The sequence below is a fragment of the Gigantopelta aegis genome, chromosome 10, assembly GCF_016097555.1.
Source record: "Gigantopelta aegis isolate Gae_Host chromosome 10, Gae_host_genome, whole genome shotgun sequence".
Lineage (NCBI taxonomy): Eukaryota > Metazoa > Mollusca > Gastropoda > Neomphalida > Peltospiridae > Gigantopelta > Gigantopelta aegis.
Window position 1 is genome coordinate 15428694 of NC_054708.1, and position 20479 is coordinate 15449172.

Sequence of the window (20479 nt, forward strand, 5' to 3'; positions counted from 1 at the left end):
TGTTTCAACAATTTATTTCCACATTCCTCTGCTTGTCTACGATGTCATAGGATTATGTGACATCATTAAATCTCATTAGATAGAACACATTTTGTGGGAAATTATAAATTTTATTATGTAATAAAACAATTATTGACCATCACTGAGGGCAATATTAGGTTTTATGGACCGCAGAAATTGATATTCACCGAGACCAACGGCCTCGGTGAATATCAATATCTTCGGTCCATAAAACCTAATAGTGTTCTCAATGATGATCAATAATTGATAAAGATCATTCATTTCTTTATGATGTTGCAGGTATCCAAATAAAACAATAGGTTCACCATTTGTCAAATTTGGTAAGATGACACATAAACCATCATGGCTTTAATGACACATTCACACATTAAAAAAACAAACTGTGTATGGCGTCAGACATGGTTAAAAACCACAAAGTTAATGAGAGCAACAAGGGATCTTTTACATATGTATGTGCTATAGCAGTGGCCATTTCTCATTCCAAACGGTGCTCCACAGCTGGTGTAACAAAGGTTGTGGTACGTACTATCCCATCTGTGAGATGCTGCATATAAAAAGATCCCTTGCTGTTAATTGGAAAGAGTAGCCAACTGTGTCATGGCAGTGAGTTTCCTCTCAATATCTGTGATCTGTAATCATATATGCCATGCCATAACCATAATTAAAATTGGTTCACCCCTTCATAGTCCATTCCTTGACATGGTGAGGGGGCTTGTATGTCTCAGTGACCCAGAGAGCTCTATGCCAGCAGGAGCTTTGGCTTGTGTTAGGGACACCCAGGCTGGACTGGTCAATGGGTAGAGGCTAGACTGATATGGACTAAGGGTGAGGTAACCATAACAGAAACCTCCAGTGCTGAAGTCAGAGGTATTGGGCCGCACGGCGCACTCTAATAGACCACAATACCATGCATCAACAGCTATTACGACTACATTCCAAATAGGTTTAATGCATTGTTAAACGAAATCTTCCTTCTTTCCAGTGGTGATGTTGATGGGCAAAAACAGGTGGGGATTTAGAGTCTTCGACCCCTGTATATGATAGAGTACTTCTGAATTCTGCAGGCGGCCTTTTAAACAGTTACACCCCATTCTTAGACAAATCACATCTCACCCAGATTCCTTTCCTGTTTTCTGTTACATATCTTATACAGTGAAACTCCTCTAAACCAGACACCTTTGGTACTAAATAAAAATTTCGGTTTTAAGAGGTATTCGGTTTAGAGAGGTTCTCTTAGGTACAGATATTTAAAAAGGGACCATAACAAATTTCCGGTTTTCAGGAAATTCCGGTTTTGAGAGGGTCCGGTTTTGAGAGGTTTCACTGTAGTTATAACAGCTACTGAATTTGAAACAATCACCAGATTAAATAATATTTAATTTATTTTTGGTGTATTGTTTACAATGGAACGAAACACCAGATTAAATCACATTCACTTTATTTTTTGGAGGGGAGTGGGGTGTGATTACAATAAAATGAACACCAGATTAAATTATATATTGAATTTATTTTTTAACAATTTTCAAATGGGCATTGGTACAACTCAGTGCTTTATAGACTTTGTGCCTTTCTTCTTCTTGGGCATGAGGCAGTTCTCGGCGTGCATCTTGATGCCCTCGCGCGTGAGCAGCCCGTCGTTATCCTGGTCGTGGTCAAACATGAACTGGCTCTCGTCCCCGCCCAGGTCCAGGTCCTTCACCAGCTTGATACGCACGTTCTCCACCGGCAGGACAAACTGCATATAGTCGTGCAGCTTCTGAAGAAAGACAAGAAAACGTAATGAATGGGTGAGTCGATATGTGGGGTGAGGCATGGATTGAAAGTGGGCATTTGGATGGATGGATGGATGGATGGATGGATGGATGGGGATGTAGGTGGGTGAATGGATGTGTGGGTGGGGGATGGATGGAAATTGGGTGTTTTGATGGATGGATGGATGGGGATGTGGGTGGGTGAGTGGATGGATGGAAATTGGGCATTTGGATGGATAGATGGGAATGTGGGTGGGTGAGTGGATGTGTGGGGGATGGATGGATGGATGGATGGATGAGGATGTAGGTGGGTGAATGGATGTGTGGGTGGGGGATGGATGAAATTGGGTGTTTTGAAAGATGGATGGATGAATAGATGGGGATGTGGGTGGATGAGTGGATGTGTGGGGGATGGATGGATGGATGGATGGATGGATGGGAATGTGGGTGGGTGAGTGGATGTGTGGGTGGGGGATGGATGGAAATTGGGAGTTTGGATGGATGGATGGGAATGTTGGTGGGTGAGTGGATGTGTGGGTGGGGGATGGATGGATGGATGGATGGATGGATGGATGGATGGATGATGATGTAGGTGAGTGAGTAGATGTGTGGGTGGGGGATGATTGGAAATTGGGTGTTTTGAAAGATGGATGGATGAATAGATGGGGATGTGGGTGGGTGAGTGGATGTGTGGGGGATGGATGGATAGATGAGGATGTAGGTGGGTGAATGGATGTGTGGGTGGGGGATGGATGAAATTGGGTGTTTTGAAAGATGGATGGATGAATAGATGGGGATGTGGGTGGGTGAGTGGATGTGTGGGTGGTGGATGGATGGAAATTAGGCGTTTGGATGGATGGATGGGAATGTGGGTGGGTGAGTGGATGTGTGGGGGATGGATGGATGGATGGGAACGTGGGTGGGTGAGTGGATGTGTGGGGGATGGAGTGATGGCTAGGAATGAGGGTGGGTGAGTGGATGTGTGGGGGATGGATGGATAGATGGATGGATGGGAATGTGGGTGGGTGAGTGGATGTGTGGGTGGGGGATGGATGGATGGATGGATGGATGGATGGGAATGTGGGTGGGTGAGTGGATGTGTGGGTGGGGGATGGATGGATGGATGGATGGATGGATGGATGGGAATGTGGGTGGGTGAGTGGATGTGTGGGTGGGGGATGGATGGAAATTGGGAGTTTGGATGGATGGATGGGAATGTGGGTGGGTGAGTGGATGTGTGGGTGGGGGTTGGATGGATGGATGGATGGATGGATGGATGGAAGAATGGATGGATGGCTGGATGGCTGGATCAGGATGTAGGTGAGTGAGCAGATGTGTTGGTGGGGGATGATTGGAAATTGGGTGTTTTGAAAGATGGATGGATGGATGGATCAGGATGTAGGTGAGTGAGTGGATGTGTGGGTGGGGGATGATTGGAAATTGGGTGTTTTGATGGATGAATGGATGGATGGATGGATGGATGGGGATGTTGGTGGGTGAGTGGATGTGTGGGTGTGGCATGGATGGAAATTGGGTGTTTGGATGGATGGATGGGAATGGGGGTGGGTGAGTGGATGTGTGGGTGGGGATTGGATGGTTGGATGGATGGATGGAGGGATGGATGGATGGAAGGATGGAAGAATGGATGGATGGCTGGCTGGATGGATCAGGATGTAGGTGAGTGAGTGGATGTGTGGGTGGGGGATGATTGGAAATTGGGTGTTTTGAAAGATGGATGGATGGATGGATGGGGATGTGGGTGTGTGAATGGATGTGTGGGTGGGTGGGGGTGGATGGATGGATGGATGGATGGATGGCTGGATGAGGATGTAGGTGAGTGAGTGGATGTGTGGGTGGGGGATGGATGGATGAATGAATGGGGATGTGGGTGGGTGAGTGGATGTGTGGGTGGGGGATGGATGGAAATTGGGTGTTTTGATGGATGGATGGATGGATAGATGGATGGATGGGGATGTGGGTGGGTGAGTGGATGTGTGGGTGGGTGGGGGATGGATGAAAATGGGGCATTTTGATGGATGGATGGATGGGGATGTGGGTGGCTGAGTGGATGTGTGGGTGGGGGATGGATGGAAATTGGGTGTATGGATGGATGGATGGATGGATCAGTGGATGTGTGGGTGGGGGATGGATGGAAATTGGGCATTTGGATGGAAGGATGGATGAATGGATGGAATGTGGTGTCGATACGTTAGTGAAGAGTCTAGTGACATCTTACCAATGTGGTGTTGATACGTTAGTGAAGAGTCTAGTGGCATCTTACCAATGTGGTGTCGATACGTTAGTGAAGAGTCTAGTGACATCTTACCAATGTGGTGTCGATACGTTAGTGAAGAGTCTAGTGACATCTTACCAATGTGGTGTCGATACGTTAGTGAAGAGTCTAGTGACATCTTACCAATGTGGTGTCGATACGTTAGTGAAGAGTCATGTGACATCTTACCAATGTGGTGTCGATACATTAATGAAGTCTAGTGACATCTTACCAATGTGGTGTCGATACGTTAGTGAGAGTCTAGTGACATCTTACCAATGTGGTGTCGATACGTTAGTGAAGAGTCTAGTGACATCTTACCAATGTGGTGTCGATACGTTAGTGAAGAGTCTAGTGACATCTTACCAATGTGGTGTCGATACGTTAGTGAAGAGTCTAGTGACATCTTACCAATGTGGTGTCGATACGTTAGTGAAGAGTCATGTGACATCTTACCAATGTGGTGTCGATACATTAATGAAGTCTAGTGACATCTTACCAATGTGGTGTCGATACGTTAGTGAAGAGTCTAGTGACATCTTACCAATGTGGTGTCGATACGTTAGTGAAGAGTCTAGTGACATCTTACCAATGTGGTGTCGATACGTTAGTGAAGAGTCTAGTGACATCTTACCAATGTGGTGTCGATACGTTAGTGAAGAGTCTAGTGACATCTTACCAATGTGGTGTCGATACGTTAGTGAAGAGTCTAGTGACATCTTACCAATGTGGTGTCGATACGTTAGTGAAGAGTCTAGTGACATCTTACCAATGTGGTGTCGATACGTTAGTGAAGTGTCTAGTGACATCTTACCAATGTGGTGTCGATACATTAATGAAGAGTCTAGTGACATCTTACCAATGTGGTGTCGATACGTTTATATTGGACTTGAGATGCCTTTTCAGACTTGATCGTCTCCATCAGATGTTCCACCTTCTTGTCGCACACATTCAGGATTTCTACGAGGGTTTCATTCTTTATGTACAGTGGCTGAAAAAACAGACATACACATTACTAATACTGAAAACATTCAGGATTTCTACCGGGGTTTCATTCTTTATGTACAGTGGCTGAAAACACAGACATACACATTACTAATACTGAAAAATATTCAGGATTTCTATGTGGGTTTCATTCTTTATGTACAGTGGCTGAAAACACAGACATACACATTACTAATACTGAAAAACATTCAGAATTTCTACGGGGAATTCATTCTTTATGTACAGTGGCTGAAAACACAGACATACACATTACAAATACTGAAAAACATTTGGGTTTTCTACGGGGGTTTCATTCTTTATGTACAGTGGCTGAAAACACAGACATACACATTATTAATACTGAAAAACATTCAGGTTTTCTACGGGGGTTTCATCCATCATGTACAGTGGCTGAAAACAAACAAGATAATTAGATGATTTTGATACGTAGTCTTCAGAGGAAACCTGTTATATATATATAATCATTAGCAGCAAGGGCTTTTTCATACTCACTTTCCCACAGACAGAACAGCACATATAACAGCTCCTGAGGGCATTCAAAACATTTTATGGTAGATATTTAGAGGCTATATATATATATTAATGCGAGTAATGGTGGGCAGACTAAAATGCAACATGAAATTAATGCGAGTGGCCTCCCTTTGAAATATAAACTTTCCTAACACCCAACATCTGTGTACTTTTTGGTTAAATCCAAGTTATAGGCATCTTCAATGAGACCAATGCACTAACTCTTTTGTTTTTGCGGCAGTCATTTACATAATGTGTATAGTTACCTAAATCTGGCTAAACATTAGCATTACATGTACAATTACAACTGTATGCCAACACAGTTGCAGGGAACTTGAACAATAAAGACAAAGAAAAGATTGACCGCAATATTAGTGTGCTAAAACCCATTCACCTGCGATTGATTGTGTTGGCTTTTGAAAGGGTGGCTAAAGACCCTGCAATCGTGCAATCATCACACATGACTGGCAGCTTCCTGGACTATTGGACAATTAGTCTGTCTCATCTATGATGAATTGTGCTCTAGTTGTTTTATAAATGTATTAGAATTTTAATTCTTTTTTGTTTTAGTAGCGTGTGACACATAACTTGCTGGACTATTCAACAATTAATCTGTCTCGCCTACAATGAATTGTTTTCCAGATCTGTTTTATAAATATATCATAATTTAAAAAAAAATTGGGTTATGTTTTAATAACGTGGGACACATACAAAACATAGAAATAAATGCGTAATATTATTAATGCAAAAAACAAGTACTCGCATTTTTCGCATTAATATTATGATCGCATTAATTTCAAGATCTATAGTAGGTACATGTATATATATATATATATATATATATATATATATATATATATATATATATATATATATATATATATATACATGTGTATGTATAATTTGTATATATATATGTATATGTATATGTATGTGTATGTGTATGTGTATATCTATGTATCTATGTATCTATCTATCTATCTATATAGTCAAACCTGTCTTAAGTGGTTACGCAAGGGAATAGATAAAATTGGTCGCTTAAAACAGGTGGCCACTGATTACACGTTGCCACATATAGAATCTTTAAACAATTAGTTGTTTCTTGTTTTAACGGCTGTGTGCTTCGCAACTGACTATAAATCAACTTTTAATATGTCACCTCCTTCAGAAAAAAAAAAAAAATGCAACTGAAATGTATTAAATTAACCATTCTCAACAAATTTGTTTTCATTTCCCATATAATTATTTAATTCCTACTTCTTGCAGTGTATTGTCATAGTAAGTGAATCTACATATGTCAAGCATAGTCTGTCCAGAGGCAATTATATGTAGATGCATCCCAAGTCATACTTTCTTTGACAGTTGAGATGTCGGGGGAGGTGAATGGGTACTGGTATTCCTGAAGGTGTGAATATCGATTATTTGCTGCGCCTTATCACTGTTGTTAAAATATCCCCTTTTATATAACAGTAAACATTTAATGTGGCCGCTTAATACAGGTATTTTAGTGATTTGGGATCTGATTTAGGTGGCCGCTGGTCGCGTTAGACAGGTGACTGCTTATGACAGGTGCATTTACATTATAAATCATTTGGGAGGGAAAAGAGTGTCCGCTTAAGGCAGGTTACCGCTTATTACAGGTGACCGCTAGGACAGGTTTGACTACATATATATATATACACTGTCACGGGGATCCTATAATACCCGTAACTGAATGAAACACGATTGTCCAAACATCTCTCCTAACTGTATATCTATTAGATCTCTCTGTAACAGGCAGTTATACCCGCTGTGGCTCGTCTCTAGGTATGATCAGAGATACGATCTTATATAAAGTATATATTAGTATAGCACGTTTAGTTCACTAGAAAACACAACAAAAACACAATACCCTTTGGAATCTGTATTAACCTATGCTGACAAATGTACTGCCGCAGTAGTTAATTAACAACAACAAATAATAACAACCGAGAACTGATCACTTAATTAGTTAATCTCTAGGTGTCTAGTTTACACAATATGCTAATCACTTCACCGTGACACAACACCCACACGTGTGATAATTGAGAAACACTTCCAGGGGAACTTAATTAATAAAGGAATTACAACTCTATTCCTAACTGTTTAATTTTTAATTAACCCTTACTACTCATTCAGTAACCTTGTAACACAGAATTAATACTGGTACCTATCACAATAAAGACAATAACCTACAGTTTACCTAGGTCCTCTAGGATGACTGGTTAAGCTTTTTATAATTATTTAGGACAGTGAGCCTACAGATTACTGTGTCAGATGACCGGCAGCACCGTCTAAATAATATTGGTATAATACAGTATTAAAATATTTAAAGTCACATCAATCACATCAAGGTTATACACAGAGCAGAAAATATATATTTACCAAAGTCCTGTCTGAACTAATATAGATCGTTCAGTGGACGACGTCTGTGCCCCTGGATACTTCCAATGTTTCTCTCCGATATCTCTAAAACCCTAGCTATTTATTCAAAACTCTCAGAGACAGCGAATATTGCCTGGGGGCACAAGGCGGTACCTCACGTATCATCTGAATTTCCACAGCGACCAAGACGGCATATCTTTCTCTTAGATCGCCAGACTCAATGACGCCAAGTCGCCAAATCACGGTTGTAAAAACCGCACTCGCGGAGGTATTACGTAACTACTGGGCACATGGCTCTGCACCTGGGCTGGGTGTGTATTAGAAGTACAGCTCGACGCCCGTCGTGCAAAGGAATCACCTAACAAGTTGCCCACCTGGGCTAAGTGCATTTGGAACTGCACACGGCCTTCTAAAACAATTAATATTGCCACAGCGAAAAGAAATTAAGAGCATGTACCGTCACACACCCCACCTCAAAAAGGATATTTCCTCTACTCTAGGAATAGGGAATATACTACATTAAAACGGGTGCGTTAACCGACGCATCCGGGCATTTATAACACATGTAATAATAAGGTGACTACCAGTAATCACACTGAGTCTCTGAGTCCCTGGTATACAAATAAAATATATAAAAACAAAACAGAAATCAAGAATGTCAACACATTATCATAACGTTCAACTTCGGGACAGGGCATCAGTGATTACATTGGATATGCCCTTGATATGTTCAATGGTAATTGGGAATTCCTGCAGAAGAAGACTCCATCTCAAAACTCTCTGGTTGGTGGCTTTCATTAGGATGGTCCAGTCCATTTTCGTCTTCCTGGAACAGCACAGCTCCAGCTCCCACGTCACTGGCATCCACAGCTAGCTTGAAAGGCATTCGGTAGTCTGGTGCTGCCATCACAGGAGACGAGTAGCGCATCTGCTTGAGACGGTTGAATGACTTCTCGCATTCACCTGACCACTGGAACTTCGTTTCTTTCTTTTTCAGTGTCGCATGTTTTCCAGGTTTTCTCCGATAGGCATGCTGTCGAATCGGTGTAGCGTTGGGTTCCAAGTGCACATCCTGGCTTAAGGTGTTGGTAACCGTTGGAAGGTCCTGACAAATGGAAACATTGTCTTGTATCAGGGTAGTCAACTTTTCTCGCTGGGGCCTCAATCTGCTAGAATCTGGCCATTGGCCAACTTGATCTCTGCAGTCTTGACGTCATCACAGGAAATTGAGTGACTCTCAATTTGGACCGGTAACTCTGGAACTATCGGCAGTCTGTCAAAATAACCTTTTAGCAAATTGATGTGACAATACCTACTTTTCCTAACCCTATCAGGAGTGTTTATCACATACCCTGTCTCATTAACCCATTTGTGTACAACATAGGGCCCGAAATACCTGTTCTGCAATGAACCCCGTTTAATGGGAAGGTACAGCAGCACCTTATCCCCTGGTTTAAATTCCCGACTCCTAGTCTTCCTATCAAACACTGATTTTATTTTGCTCTGAGCATGGTTCAGTTGCTTCTTATCCTTTCTATCAAACACTGATTTTATTTTGCTCTGAGCATGGCTCAGTTGCTTCCTATCCTTTCTATCAAACACTGATTTTATTTTGCTCTGAGCATGGCTCAGTTGCTTCCTAGCCTTCCTATCAAACACTGATTTTATTTTGCTCTGAGCATGGCTCAGTTGCTTCCTATCCTTTCTATCAAACACTGATTTTATTTTGCTCTGAGCATGGCTCAGTTGCTTCCTAGCCTTCCTATCAAACACTGATTTTATTTTGCTCTGAGCATGGCTCAGTTGCTTCCTAGCCTTCCTATCTCTAACTCTCTTATTCATTAATACTCCCTTGTCCATATCATAACCTGACATCTGATCCTCCAGCTCACCCTCTGTTAACAATGTAGTGCAAGCTGCCAACAATTATGGATCAGCCCCCTGCTCTAGAATTAACTCTTGTCTATTACAAGGTAATTCCCCTCTATCAAACACAACTGGTTCAATTCCCCTCTGCGGGAGATCAACAGGTTCCACCACATTTAATTCGTCAGTTGACTTATCTACCAATTTACTGATAACCTCATCCACTCCAATTTCATGGCTCACACACGTATCAGACAAATCACAAATAACCTCTGGGTATCGTGTTACCCTACTGGCCATAGCCCTAGTCTTTACACACGCAGGATATCTAATCTCATCAACCTCACTCTCTCCTACTAGTAAAGGGCTGTCTTTAATTAACAATTGGTCACATTTCGGCTGACAACACTGACTAGTCAAATCATTACCCAACAAAACTCCTATGTTTTCAACAGGCAAGTCCTTCACAACACCCATAACGACTGGTCCCGTCACAAACTTCGAACACAAGAAAACGTTATGTAACCTGACAACCATTTTTTCTCCAGTAACCAAGGTTAAAGCCAAACTACGTCCTGTATCTGAATTCTTAATACCAGCTAAACACTCCGACATGATCAGCGACTGACTACAGCCTGTGTCTCGATAGACTGATATTGCCTTAGGACTCAATTCTTGTTTCACATCACAAACCATACCAGTGGACACATACGGGTTTACTTTCTCTGCCATGGGACTAACCATTAACTCTCTCGCTAATGGAGCTGACCTCACTAAACCGACCACTTGCGCATTATCGCGTTTCCTTTTAAAACAGTCCCCGACAAGATGGTTATCCTTTTTACAGTAACTGCAATGTGGACGAAAAGTTCGTGCATTGGCTGATAATGCAGGAGTATCCTTACTTTGCCCACCAGGTGCATTCCTTGCCTGACTAGCTGACCAACTAGAAGACTCTCCCCGATAGTTACTTTCCCGGGAAAAACCTGGCTGAAATTTCTTCTTATCACCCTGTTGTAAAGAGCTACCCTGTACTGCCTGAGCTTTGTGTATTAACACATAATCATCTGCCACTATGGCTGCCTCCTCTATCTTTTTGACATCACGATCCTCTAAATGAATACGTAAGCTAACTGGTAATCCATTTTTAATGTCCTGTAAGATCAACAACTCCTGTAACTCGGTATATGACTCTACCTGATGAGACACCACCCATTTATCAAACATCCCTGCCTTCTTAGCCACAAACTCACTATAAGACTGACCCTGTGTTTTTCTCAACTCGCTATACCGTAAACGATAATCCTCAGGTCGTAATTCATACGCCCTCAACACTGCCACCTTAACTAGGTCGTACTGACTTGCTCGCTCATCACTCATTGAATTATAAGCTACGCTAGCCTTCCCCTTAAACTTAGACATGGCTAACAATGTCCACTTAGACTGCGGCCAATTTAGCTGCTTAGCGGCCCGTTCAAAAAGTTGGAAGAACATATCTACCTCCTGGTCATCAAATACAGGCACTGATCTATAAGCCTCCGACATGTTAAAACCATTTCCTGCCTCTCGTCTAACTTCTTCAGTATTCAACTTTAACTCATGTTCCACTTTTAATTTTTCTAACTCAAATTCTCTATCCCTCTCTTCTCTTTCTCTCTCTCTCTCTCTCTCTCTCTCTCTCTCTCTCTCTCTCTCTATCCCTATGTCTATCTTCTCTATCTCTCTCTTCTCTTTCTCTCTCCCTCTCTCTATCTTCTCTATCTAATGCACGTTCTTCTCTTTCGTACTCAAGTTTTTTAAAAGCTAATTGTTGTTCCACACTTAACTCATTTATCTCTATCTCTGGAACAATCTCACTTTCTTCCATAACAGGACTATCACCAAAAACTTCCTGGATAATAATTGTCCTTATATCTCCTAAGGTTTTAGCTGATGTTAAATCAATTTCTCGCTCACCCGCGATTTCAACTAACTCGGCCTTACGTGCTCGCTTAATCTCCACTACACTGAGCGTAGGCCTATCCAGCAAATTCTTATCCATGTTTAGATATGACGCACTTATTATTAATTAATTTTCTAGTGAACAACGTTGCTACTTCTAGTTATTTGTAAAAATAATTTATAAAGCCCCCATTTACAAACAATACTTTTTTAAATATGCATGTCCCGTTTCAGATCCGGGACGAGCGCCCCAATTTTCACTCCTGTCACGGGGATCCTATAATACCCGTAACTGAATGAAACACGATTGTCCAAACATCTCTCCTAACTGTATATCTATTAGATCTCTCTGTAACAGGCAGTTATACCCGCTGTGGCTCGTCTCTAGGTATGATCAGAGATATGATCTTATATAAAGTATATATTAGTATAGCACGTTTAGTTCACTAGAAAACACAACAAAAACACAATACACTTTGGAATCTGTATTAACCTACGCTGACAAATGTACTGCCGCAGTAGTTAATTAACAACAACAAATAATAACAACCGAGAACTGATCACTTAATTAGTTAATCTCTAGGTGTCTAGTTTACACAATATGCTAATCACTTCACCGTGACACAACACCCACACGTGTGATAATTGAGAAACGCTTCCAGGGGAACTTAATTAATAAAGGAATTACAACTCTATTCCTAACTGTTTAATTTTTAATTAACCCTTACTACTCATTCAGTAACCTTGTAACACAGAATTAATACTGGTACCTATCACAATAAAGACAATAACCTACAGTTTACCTAGGTCCTCTAGGATGACTGGTTAAGCTTTTTATAATTATTTAGGACAGTGAGCCTACAGATTACTGCGTCAGATGACCGGCAGCACCGTCTAAATAATATTGGTATAATACAGTATTAAAATATTTAAAGTCATATCAATCACATCAAGGTTATACACAAAGCAGAAAATATATATTTACCAAAGTCCCGTCTGAACTAATATAGATCGTTCAGTGGACGACGTCCGTGCCCCTGGATACTTCCAATGTTTCTCTCCGATATCTCTAAAACCCTAGCTATTTATTCAAAACTCTCAGAGACAGCGAATATCGCCTGGGGGCACAAGGCAGTACCTCACGTATCATCTGAATTTCCACAGCGACCAAGACGGCATATCTTTCTCTTAGATCGCCAGACTCAATGACGCCAAGTCGCCAAATCATGGTTGTAAAAACCGCACTCGCGGAGGTATTACGTAACTACTGGCCACATGGCTCCACACCTGGGCTGGGTGTGTATTAGAAGTACAGTTCGATGACCGTCGCGCAAAGGTATCACGTAACAAGTTGCCCACCTGGGTTAAGTGCATTTGGAACTGCACACGGCCTTCTAAAACAATTAATATCGCCACAGCGAAAAGAAATTAAGAGCATGTACCGTCACATACACATACATACAATGTATGTATGTATACATACACACGATGCATCACTGACCAAAATAATGATTGATGCTATTCCATATTTTGAATTTGTGTATACTTTTTCATCTCTGTGGTGAGACTCTTGCAAATTTTTTCAACATTGTTGCCAATGTTGGGGCAGGATATGCTCATCTTTCACAAACACCTGATATCATTACTGCTCTGAAAGTGATTCATGAGTGCATGTCATCACAGCTGCATTTATTCCAATGAGCTCTGTCCCATGCTAGTCTTGATTTAGTAAATTAGTGTGGGAGAGGAAGTCCTCTTTGTGGCATGGCAGAAAGGAGGTATTATCCAGTAACGGATCTCCTCAGGAGGGAATTTTTAAGCATAACCAGTGAATTGTAAAATCACAGGACTAGCTCTGCTACTTGCCAAATTTGACAATTGCGAATTTTAGGAACAATTGTTGAATTTTATTTTAATTTGGCAAAAACAATTCGTGTAAAAATATAATTGATATTTTGTTGGAAATTAGCTATATAGGTTTTGCAAAATTTTCTGATTACCCAGAGCTAGGCCTTCAAATCACCACAACTACTTCCGATATTACTACTACTACTGATACCACAACTACTACTGATACCACAACTACTACAGGGCTGTAGTGTGGTGGTTTAAATATAAAACTAGGAGATACTTTCTGTCTACATTTTCCTGGACACCTATATAAAATAACCTAATATATACTATTCAAAAAAAGTAGGGGAACCTGAAATATGAATGTTAATATCAACTATTAGATGGAACATACATTTTGACCACAGACATCCTAGTAAAGAACGTTCAGGTCTGTTTACCATCACACCGAAACACATTCCATAGTTTGAAAATGCATCATGCAGTTGCCCTGTACACATGCGTGGGGTGTCATTCTCGATTTTGACAATTTCCAGGAAGGTTGATTAATTACTGTGGAACATTATTTCTGTCAATCGTTTTCATTCTGTTGATTGTACAGTATTTTTTATTGTTTGAATTTGTGATTTACTGATAAAAAACTGTCAACTTTCAAATTTCATTTCTGACCCCAATCGTCCTTCAAGATCTTTGGTGGTCATAAAACCTACTGTAATACTGAACTACCGGTTGTAATGTTTGCCCAATTAATTCACTATTATCATATAACCATTCCTCACAGCTAATATACCTTACAATTTTGGCAATTGTAAATTCTTATTAGAGTTCCCCTACTTTTTTTTAAGAGTATATATTGCACCGTAAAAATTGTTTTATCTTCAGCAGGGGGAAGAGGGGTTGTAGGAAACTCCATATCCTCCCCCCCCCCAGCTTATGCCCCTGTACTAAATAAAAAAAAGAAGACTTACCAAATCAATTTTGACAACATCGAGTTTCGCATAGATTGTTTCAATACCAGCTTCCACTTGTAGTTTCACTTTCCTCTTGGTTTCCATGGTTTGTATATTCTTCAGTTTTCGTTCTTCTTCTTGTTTGACAAATTTTAGCACCTCGTACATATGCTCACGTGACCTAAGAAGATGAAGACAATCAGCTAAGTTGTGTGTCAACTTGTACGTGTGCTAACGCTATGGATATATTTTTTCCGACCCGCAAAAAAAGAGGAAGAAAGTTTGCTCTGTTAATTTAATGATATACTCACCTAGAAAGTTTTAGGAGAGAGAGTTTGTTTTGTTTAATGACACTACTAGAGCACATTGATAATATTAATCATCGGCTATTGGATTCAAACATTTGGTAAATTTGACATATAGTCTTAGAGAGGAAACCCACCACATGTTTTTTACATTAGTAACAAGGAATCTGTTATATGCACCATCCTACAGAGTGGATAGCATATACCACGGCCTTTGATATACCGGGTACCAGTCGTGGTGCACTGGTTTGATCAAGAAATAACCCAAAGGGGCCACCGACGGGGATCGATCCTAAACCGACCACACATCAAGTGAGTGCTTTACCACTGGGCTACGTCCCGCCCCTTTTTCTGATCAGATCATGTAGCGGTAGATAGGCCTACAGAAACGTGTATGGAAATGTGTGTGAAAACACACAGGTGAATAGAAATCCATACTGACAACAGCATAAATGGACACACACACAAAACGTGTCCACATTAACATCCATATCTCAATCCACACTGCATGTGGACACATAGGACATAGGCCTTAAAAAACCCACAACCCTTCCTAGAAAAGAAAAAAAAAGAGCCCACACAAAGTTGTTTTTCAGTCTTCTGAGCTTTCCACACCATCACCTAGCTGTCTCAACATCTTCCATGGGTGCTGTCTCTCTGTAGTTCTGTACACCCACCTGGCATCCTCGTCTTGTGCCACTAATAAAGCTGGTCTGATCCATGGCGCTAACTAACGACCCCCGGTAGCAGGGGTGTATAGTAGGTGGTTAAAAGTGCCTCTTAACAATGCCAGAAGTAACTACTGAACACTTCCCAAAGTGGTCAGACTAAGCCAACAGTTATAGCTGATGGGAAATGGCAGGCGTGTGCCATGGATACCCACAAGAGACAAGCACCTGTCACATTTGGAGAGACAAGGACTGGAATAGCAAAAGAAGTGTTGGATGTTCCCCATGAGGTGTTTTTTTAACAGATCCCCGCATTACTAATTATATATTTTACACTTACAATAACTCCCAAGGCCTCCATCTATGATATAGATAACAAGCACAATGTAGTTCCACATTTGAATAAACTTATACACGTGTAGTTTGCTTTGTTTAATGGCACCACTAACGCACTTTCATTTATTAATCATCGGCTATTGGATGTTAAATATTTAGTCATTGTCACATGGTCAAAGGAAACCCACTCCATTGTTCCATTAGCAGCAAGGGATCTATTATACACACTTTCCCATAGACAGGACAGCACAAACCATGACTTTAGTGGTTTTGTTAAACAAAACAAGTTCACCCTCATCACTCTCACCTACACCCGTAAAACATTTTTTATATTTCATTACTAAGGAGTATATAAGTGCATATGTCATGTGCCAATGATTGATCTGTGGTATTGATTGATGTTAAAGTTTCACGTTTAAATAAGTTTTTCATAAACTATAAGTCCTACATGTAGGTCAGTCAATGAAACTTGGTTTATAGTTGCACATGCTAATTACAGTGCACCAAAAACGTTTATGGTAGGTTATTCATTCAATTTCAAAGAATTCTTGTTTTTAAAAATAAATATTAAATATCTCCAAATCAATATTACCATCTCAAGGTTGGGATGTCTTGAGGTCATGACCATACAATGTATATGTTATGTGCCATCAACCTTCTCTAATTTGTCGTTAAACAAAACAAGTTTTATGAGAGAGAAAAAAGTGCCCTGAAAATACCCCGAAAGTGTTTAGACTAGTGTGCTTTGCTTTGGCAAACTTGATGCTGTCGAGGAGTTGGACCCTAAAAGTGGACTTACTGGAAGTCATGGCTGTTGTTGGCAAACTTGATGCTGTCGAGGAGTTGGACCCTAAAAGTGGACTTACTGGAAGTCATGGCTGTTGTTGGCAACTTGATGCTGTCGAGGAGTTGGACCCTAAAAGTGGACTTACTGGAAGTCATGGCTGTTGTTGGCAAACTTGATGCTGTCGAGGAGTTGGACCCTAAAAGTGGACTTACTGGAAGTCATGGCTGTTGTTGGCAAACTTGATGCTGTCGAGGAGTTGGACCCTAAAAGTGGACTTACTGGAAGTCATGGCTGTTGTTGGCAAACTTGATGCTGTCGAGGAGTTGGACCCTAAAAGTGGACTTACTGGAGGTCATGGCTGTTGTTGGCAAACTTGATGCTGTCGAGGAGTTGGACCCTAAAAGTGGACTTACTGGAGGTCATGGCTGTTGTTGGCAAACTTGATGCTGTCGAGGAGTTGGACCCTAAAAGTGGACTTACTGGAGGTCATGGCTGTTGTTGGCAAACTTGATGCTGTCGAGGAGTTGGACCCTAAAAGTGGACTTACTGGAGGTCATGGCTGTTGTTGGCAAACTTGATGCTGTCGAGGAGTTGGACCCTAAAAGTGGACTTACTGGAGGTCATGGCTGTTGTTGGCAAACTTGATGCTGTCGAGGAGTTGGACCCTAAAAGTGGACTTACTGGAGGTCATGGCTGTTGTTGGCAAACTTGATGCTGTCGAGGAGTTGGACCCTAAAAGTGGACTTACTGGAAGTCATGGCTGTTGTTGGCAAACTTGATGCTGTCGAGGAGTTGGACCCTAAAAGTGGACTTACTGGAAGTCATGGCTGTTGTTGGCAAACTTGATGCTGTCGAGGAGTTGGACCCTAAAAGTGGACTTACTGGAAGTCATGGCTGTTGTTGGCAAACTTGATGCTGTCGAGGAGTTGGACCCTAAAAGTGGACTTACTGGAGGTCATGGCTGTTGTTGGCAAACTTGATGCTGTCGAGGAGTTGGACCCTAAAAGTGGACTTACTGGAAGTCATGGCTGTTGTTGGCAAACTTGATGCTGTCGAGGAGTTGGACCCTAAAAGTGGACTTACTGGAAGTCATGGCTGTTGTTGGCAAACTTGATGCTGTCGAGGAGTTGGACCCTAAAAGTGGACTTACTGGAGGTCATGGCTGTTGTTGGCAAACTTGATGCTGTCGAGGAGTTGGATCCTAAAAGTGGACTTACTGGAAGTCATGGCTGTTGTTGGCAAACTTGATGCTGTCGAGGAGTTGGACCCTAAAAGTGGACTTACTGGAGGTCATGGCTGTTGTTGGCAAACTTGATGCTGTCGAGGAGTTGGACCCTAAAAGTGGACTTACTGGAAGTCATGGCTGTTGTTGGCAAACTTGATGCTGTCGAGGAGTTGGACCCTAAAAGTGGACTTACTGGAAGTCATGGCTGTTGTTGGCAAACTTGATGCTGTCGAGGAGTTGGATCCTAAAAGTGGACTTACTGGAAGTCATGGCTGTTGTTGGCAAACTTGATGCTGTCGAGGAGTTGGACCCTAAAAGTGGACTTACTGGAGGTCATGGCTGTTGTTGGCAAACTTGATGCTGTCGAGGAGTTGGACCCTAAAAGTGGACTTACTGGAAGTCATGGCTGTTGTTGGCAAACTTGATGCTGTCGAGGAGTTGGACCCTAAAAGTGGACTTACTGGAAGTCATGGCTGTTGTTGGCAAACTTGATGCTGTCGAGGAGTTGGACCCTAAAAGTGGACTTACTGGAGGTCATGGCTGTTGTTGGCAAACTTAATGCTATCAAGGAGATGGACCCTAAAAGTGGACTTACTGTAGGTCATGCTTGTTGTTGGCAAACTTGATGCTGTCAAGGAGATTGACCTCTCTCTCGTGTTCTTCGCGCACATTGTTGATTCTCCGCATCATGTCCTCCTTGGCTGCCACCAGCCGCTCCGTGGTCTCGTCCTGTTTGGCTACGTGCTCCACCACATCCTGCAACATCAACACACACAGCAGGCATTGACCTTAACTTTTTTCAATGGTAGCCCACCAGGCTAGCAGGTTATAAAATCTAGTAGCCCTCAGTAAAAATTGGTAGCCCCATAATTTTAAGTTAAAATTTAAAAGTAAAAAAAAAACGAAAGAAAAAAAAGCAAAATAATTTATTGCTATTTAATTATTTTGGTTTAGGGTGGTGTTTTTTAATCATGAGCAGTATACTGTGAAATATACTCTTGTGAAAACTACCTTTATAGCACGTTACATTAATGAATGAATGTTTAATCACACCCCAGCACAAAAATACATTGGCTATTGGGTGTCAAATCAAACGTGCAAAAGAAATCTAGTAGCCTGGTGGACTACTGGGTTTCGATATCTGGTATAGCACGAGCGAGAAATCGGTAGCCAAAACACCCCATTCTACCTCTAAGTTCAGGCTCTGCACAGATGTATATCATCTGTACAGTTAAAGTAGGGGCAGATCCAGGATTTTGTAAAGGCGGGGGGTCGTAAAATTCCTAAAATGGAATTTAGAGGTTGTCAAAAGCAAATGAGCCGAAAAACTCAAAGGGACTGATATTTATAGGGGTTCACTGCATGCTTCCTGGAAACTCAGATAGTCATTTTCAGGATGAGGGACGATATGTAGCCCAGTGGTAAAGATCTTGCCTGATACGACTGGTATATCAAAGGCCATGATATGTGCTATCCTGCCTGTGGGATGGTGCATATATAAAAGATCCCTTGCAACTATTGGGGAAAAAATAGTGGGTTTCCTCTCTAAGACAATTTGTTAAAATTACCAAATGTTTGACATCCAATAAGCTGATGATTAATATAATCAATGTACTCTAGTGGTGTCGTTAAACAAAATAAACTTTTAATCTATTTTGAACCCACCTGGAGATCTGCAACATTGATAGACCTCTTGAGTTTGTCAAATGCCTCCTCCAACGCAATCAGTGACTGTTTGACGGCAAAGTATCCTGTTGGACCATCCTGCTCACCTAGTGAAACAAAGAAATGTTTTATTTAACGATGCACTCAACACATTTTATTTACGATTATATGGCATCAGACATATGGCTACGGACCACACAGATATTGAGAGCAAGCCCGCTGTTGCCACTTCATGGAATACTTTTTTCGATTAGCAGCAAGGGATCTTTTATATGCACCATCCCACAGACAGGGTAGTACTTACCAAAGCCTTTGTTAACCAGTTTTGGAGCACTGGCTGGAACGAAAAATAGCCCAATGGGCTCACCGATGGGGATCGATCCCACACCAACCGCGCATTGAGCAAACGTCTTACCACTGGGCTACGATTTTCTAACCAAATTGAACAAATTGCTAATAATCTAGCTTAAACTTGAACACTTGTACAAATATTCCTTTTTTTCCATGTATTTAGCATTATGGGAATAAGTATATGTACTTAATTTTGAGCAACAAGCTAAAAAAAAAACCTTTGTATTACTGTGTGGGACCATGCATGCTTTTATGTGTACTTTGACTAAACATGTTTTAGTCTGCCTTGTGCCTTGTATGTGTACAGTGGTTTGGGGAAATGTTCACAAGAAATTTTGGGCAACAAGCTAAAAAAACACCTTTGTATTTCTGTGTGGGACCATGCGTGCTACCAGAATTTATAGTTTGCTGGGCCTAATATCCGGAACAAGAAATTTTGGGCAATAATCTGAAGAAAAAAACCCCTTTGTATTACTGTGTGGGACCACGCATGTTTTTATGTGTACTTTGACTAAATATCTTTTAGAGTTTGCCGTGTGCCGAGATATGAATGTTAAAATGGGTTTCAGGGA

The 20479-nt window shown here is 41.3% G+C and overlaps 1 protein-coding gene across 2 annotated transcripts in view; it reads right to left on the minus strand.

The window, feature by feature from the left end:
• Nucleotides 1-1508: 1508 nt before the first annotated feature.
• LOC121384019 (outer dynein arm-docking complex subunit 3-like) overlaps nucleotides 1509-20479 on the minus strand; it is a 46387-nt gene continuing 27416 nt past the window's right edge. Inside the window, exons 10-14 of one of the 2 annotated variants that reach the window (XM_041514155.1) lie at nucleotides 19557-19663; nucleotides 18487-18647; nucleotides 14589-14751; nucleotides 4904-5035; nucleotides 1509-1777 (exon numbers count right to left, since the gene is read on the minus strand). In XM_041514155.1, the coding sequence (XP_041370089.1) occupies nucleotides 1565-1777; nucleotides 4904-5035; nucleotides 14589-14751; nucleotides 18487-18647; nucleotides 19557-19663 (776 nt within the window). In that variant the 3' untranslated portion in view covers nucleotides 1509-1564. Of the gene's footprint in view, nucleotides 1778-4903; nucleotides 5036-5283; nucleotides 5359-14588; nucleotides 14752-18486; nucleotides 18648-19556; nucleotides 19664-20479 lie in introns of those variants that run through there. The other variant, XM_041514156.1, reaches the window with a different exon arrangement.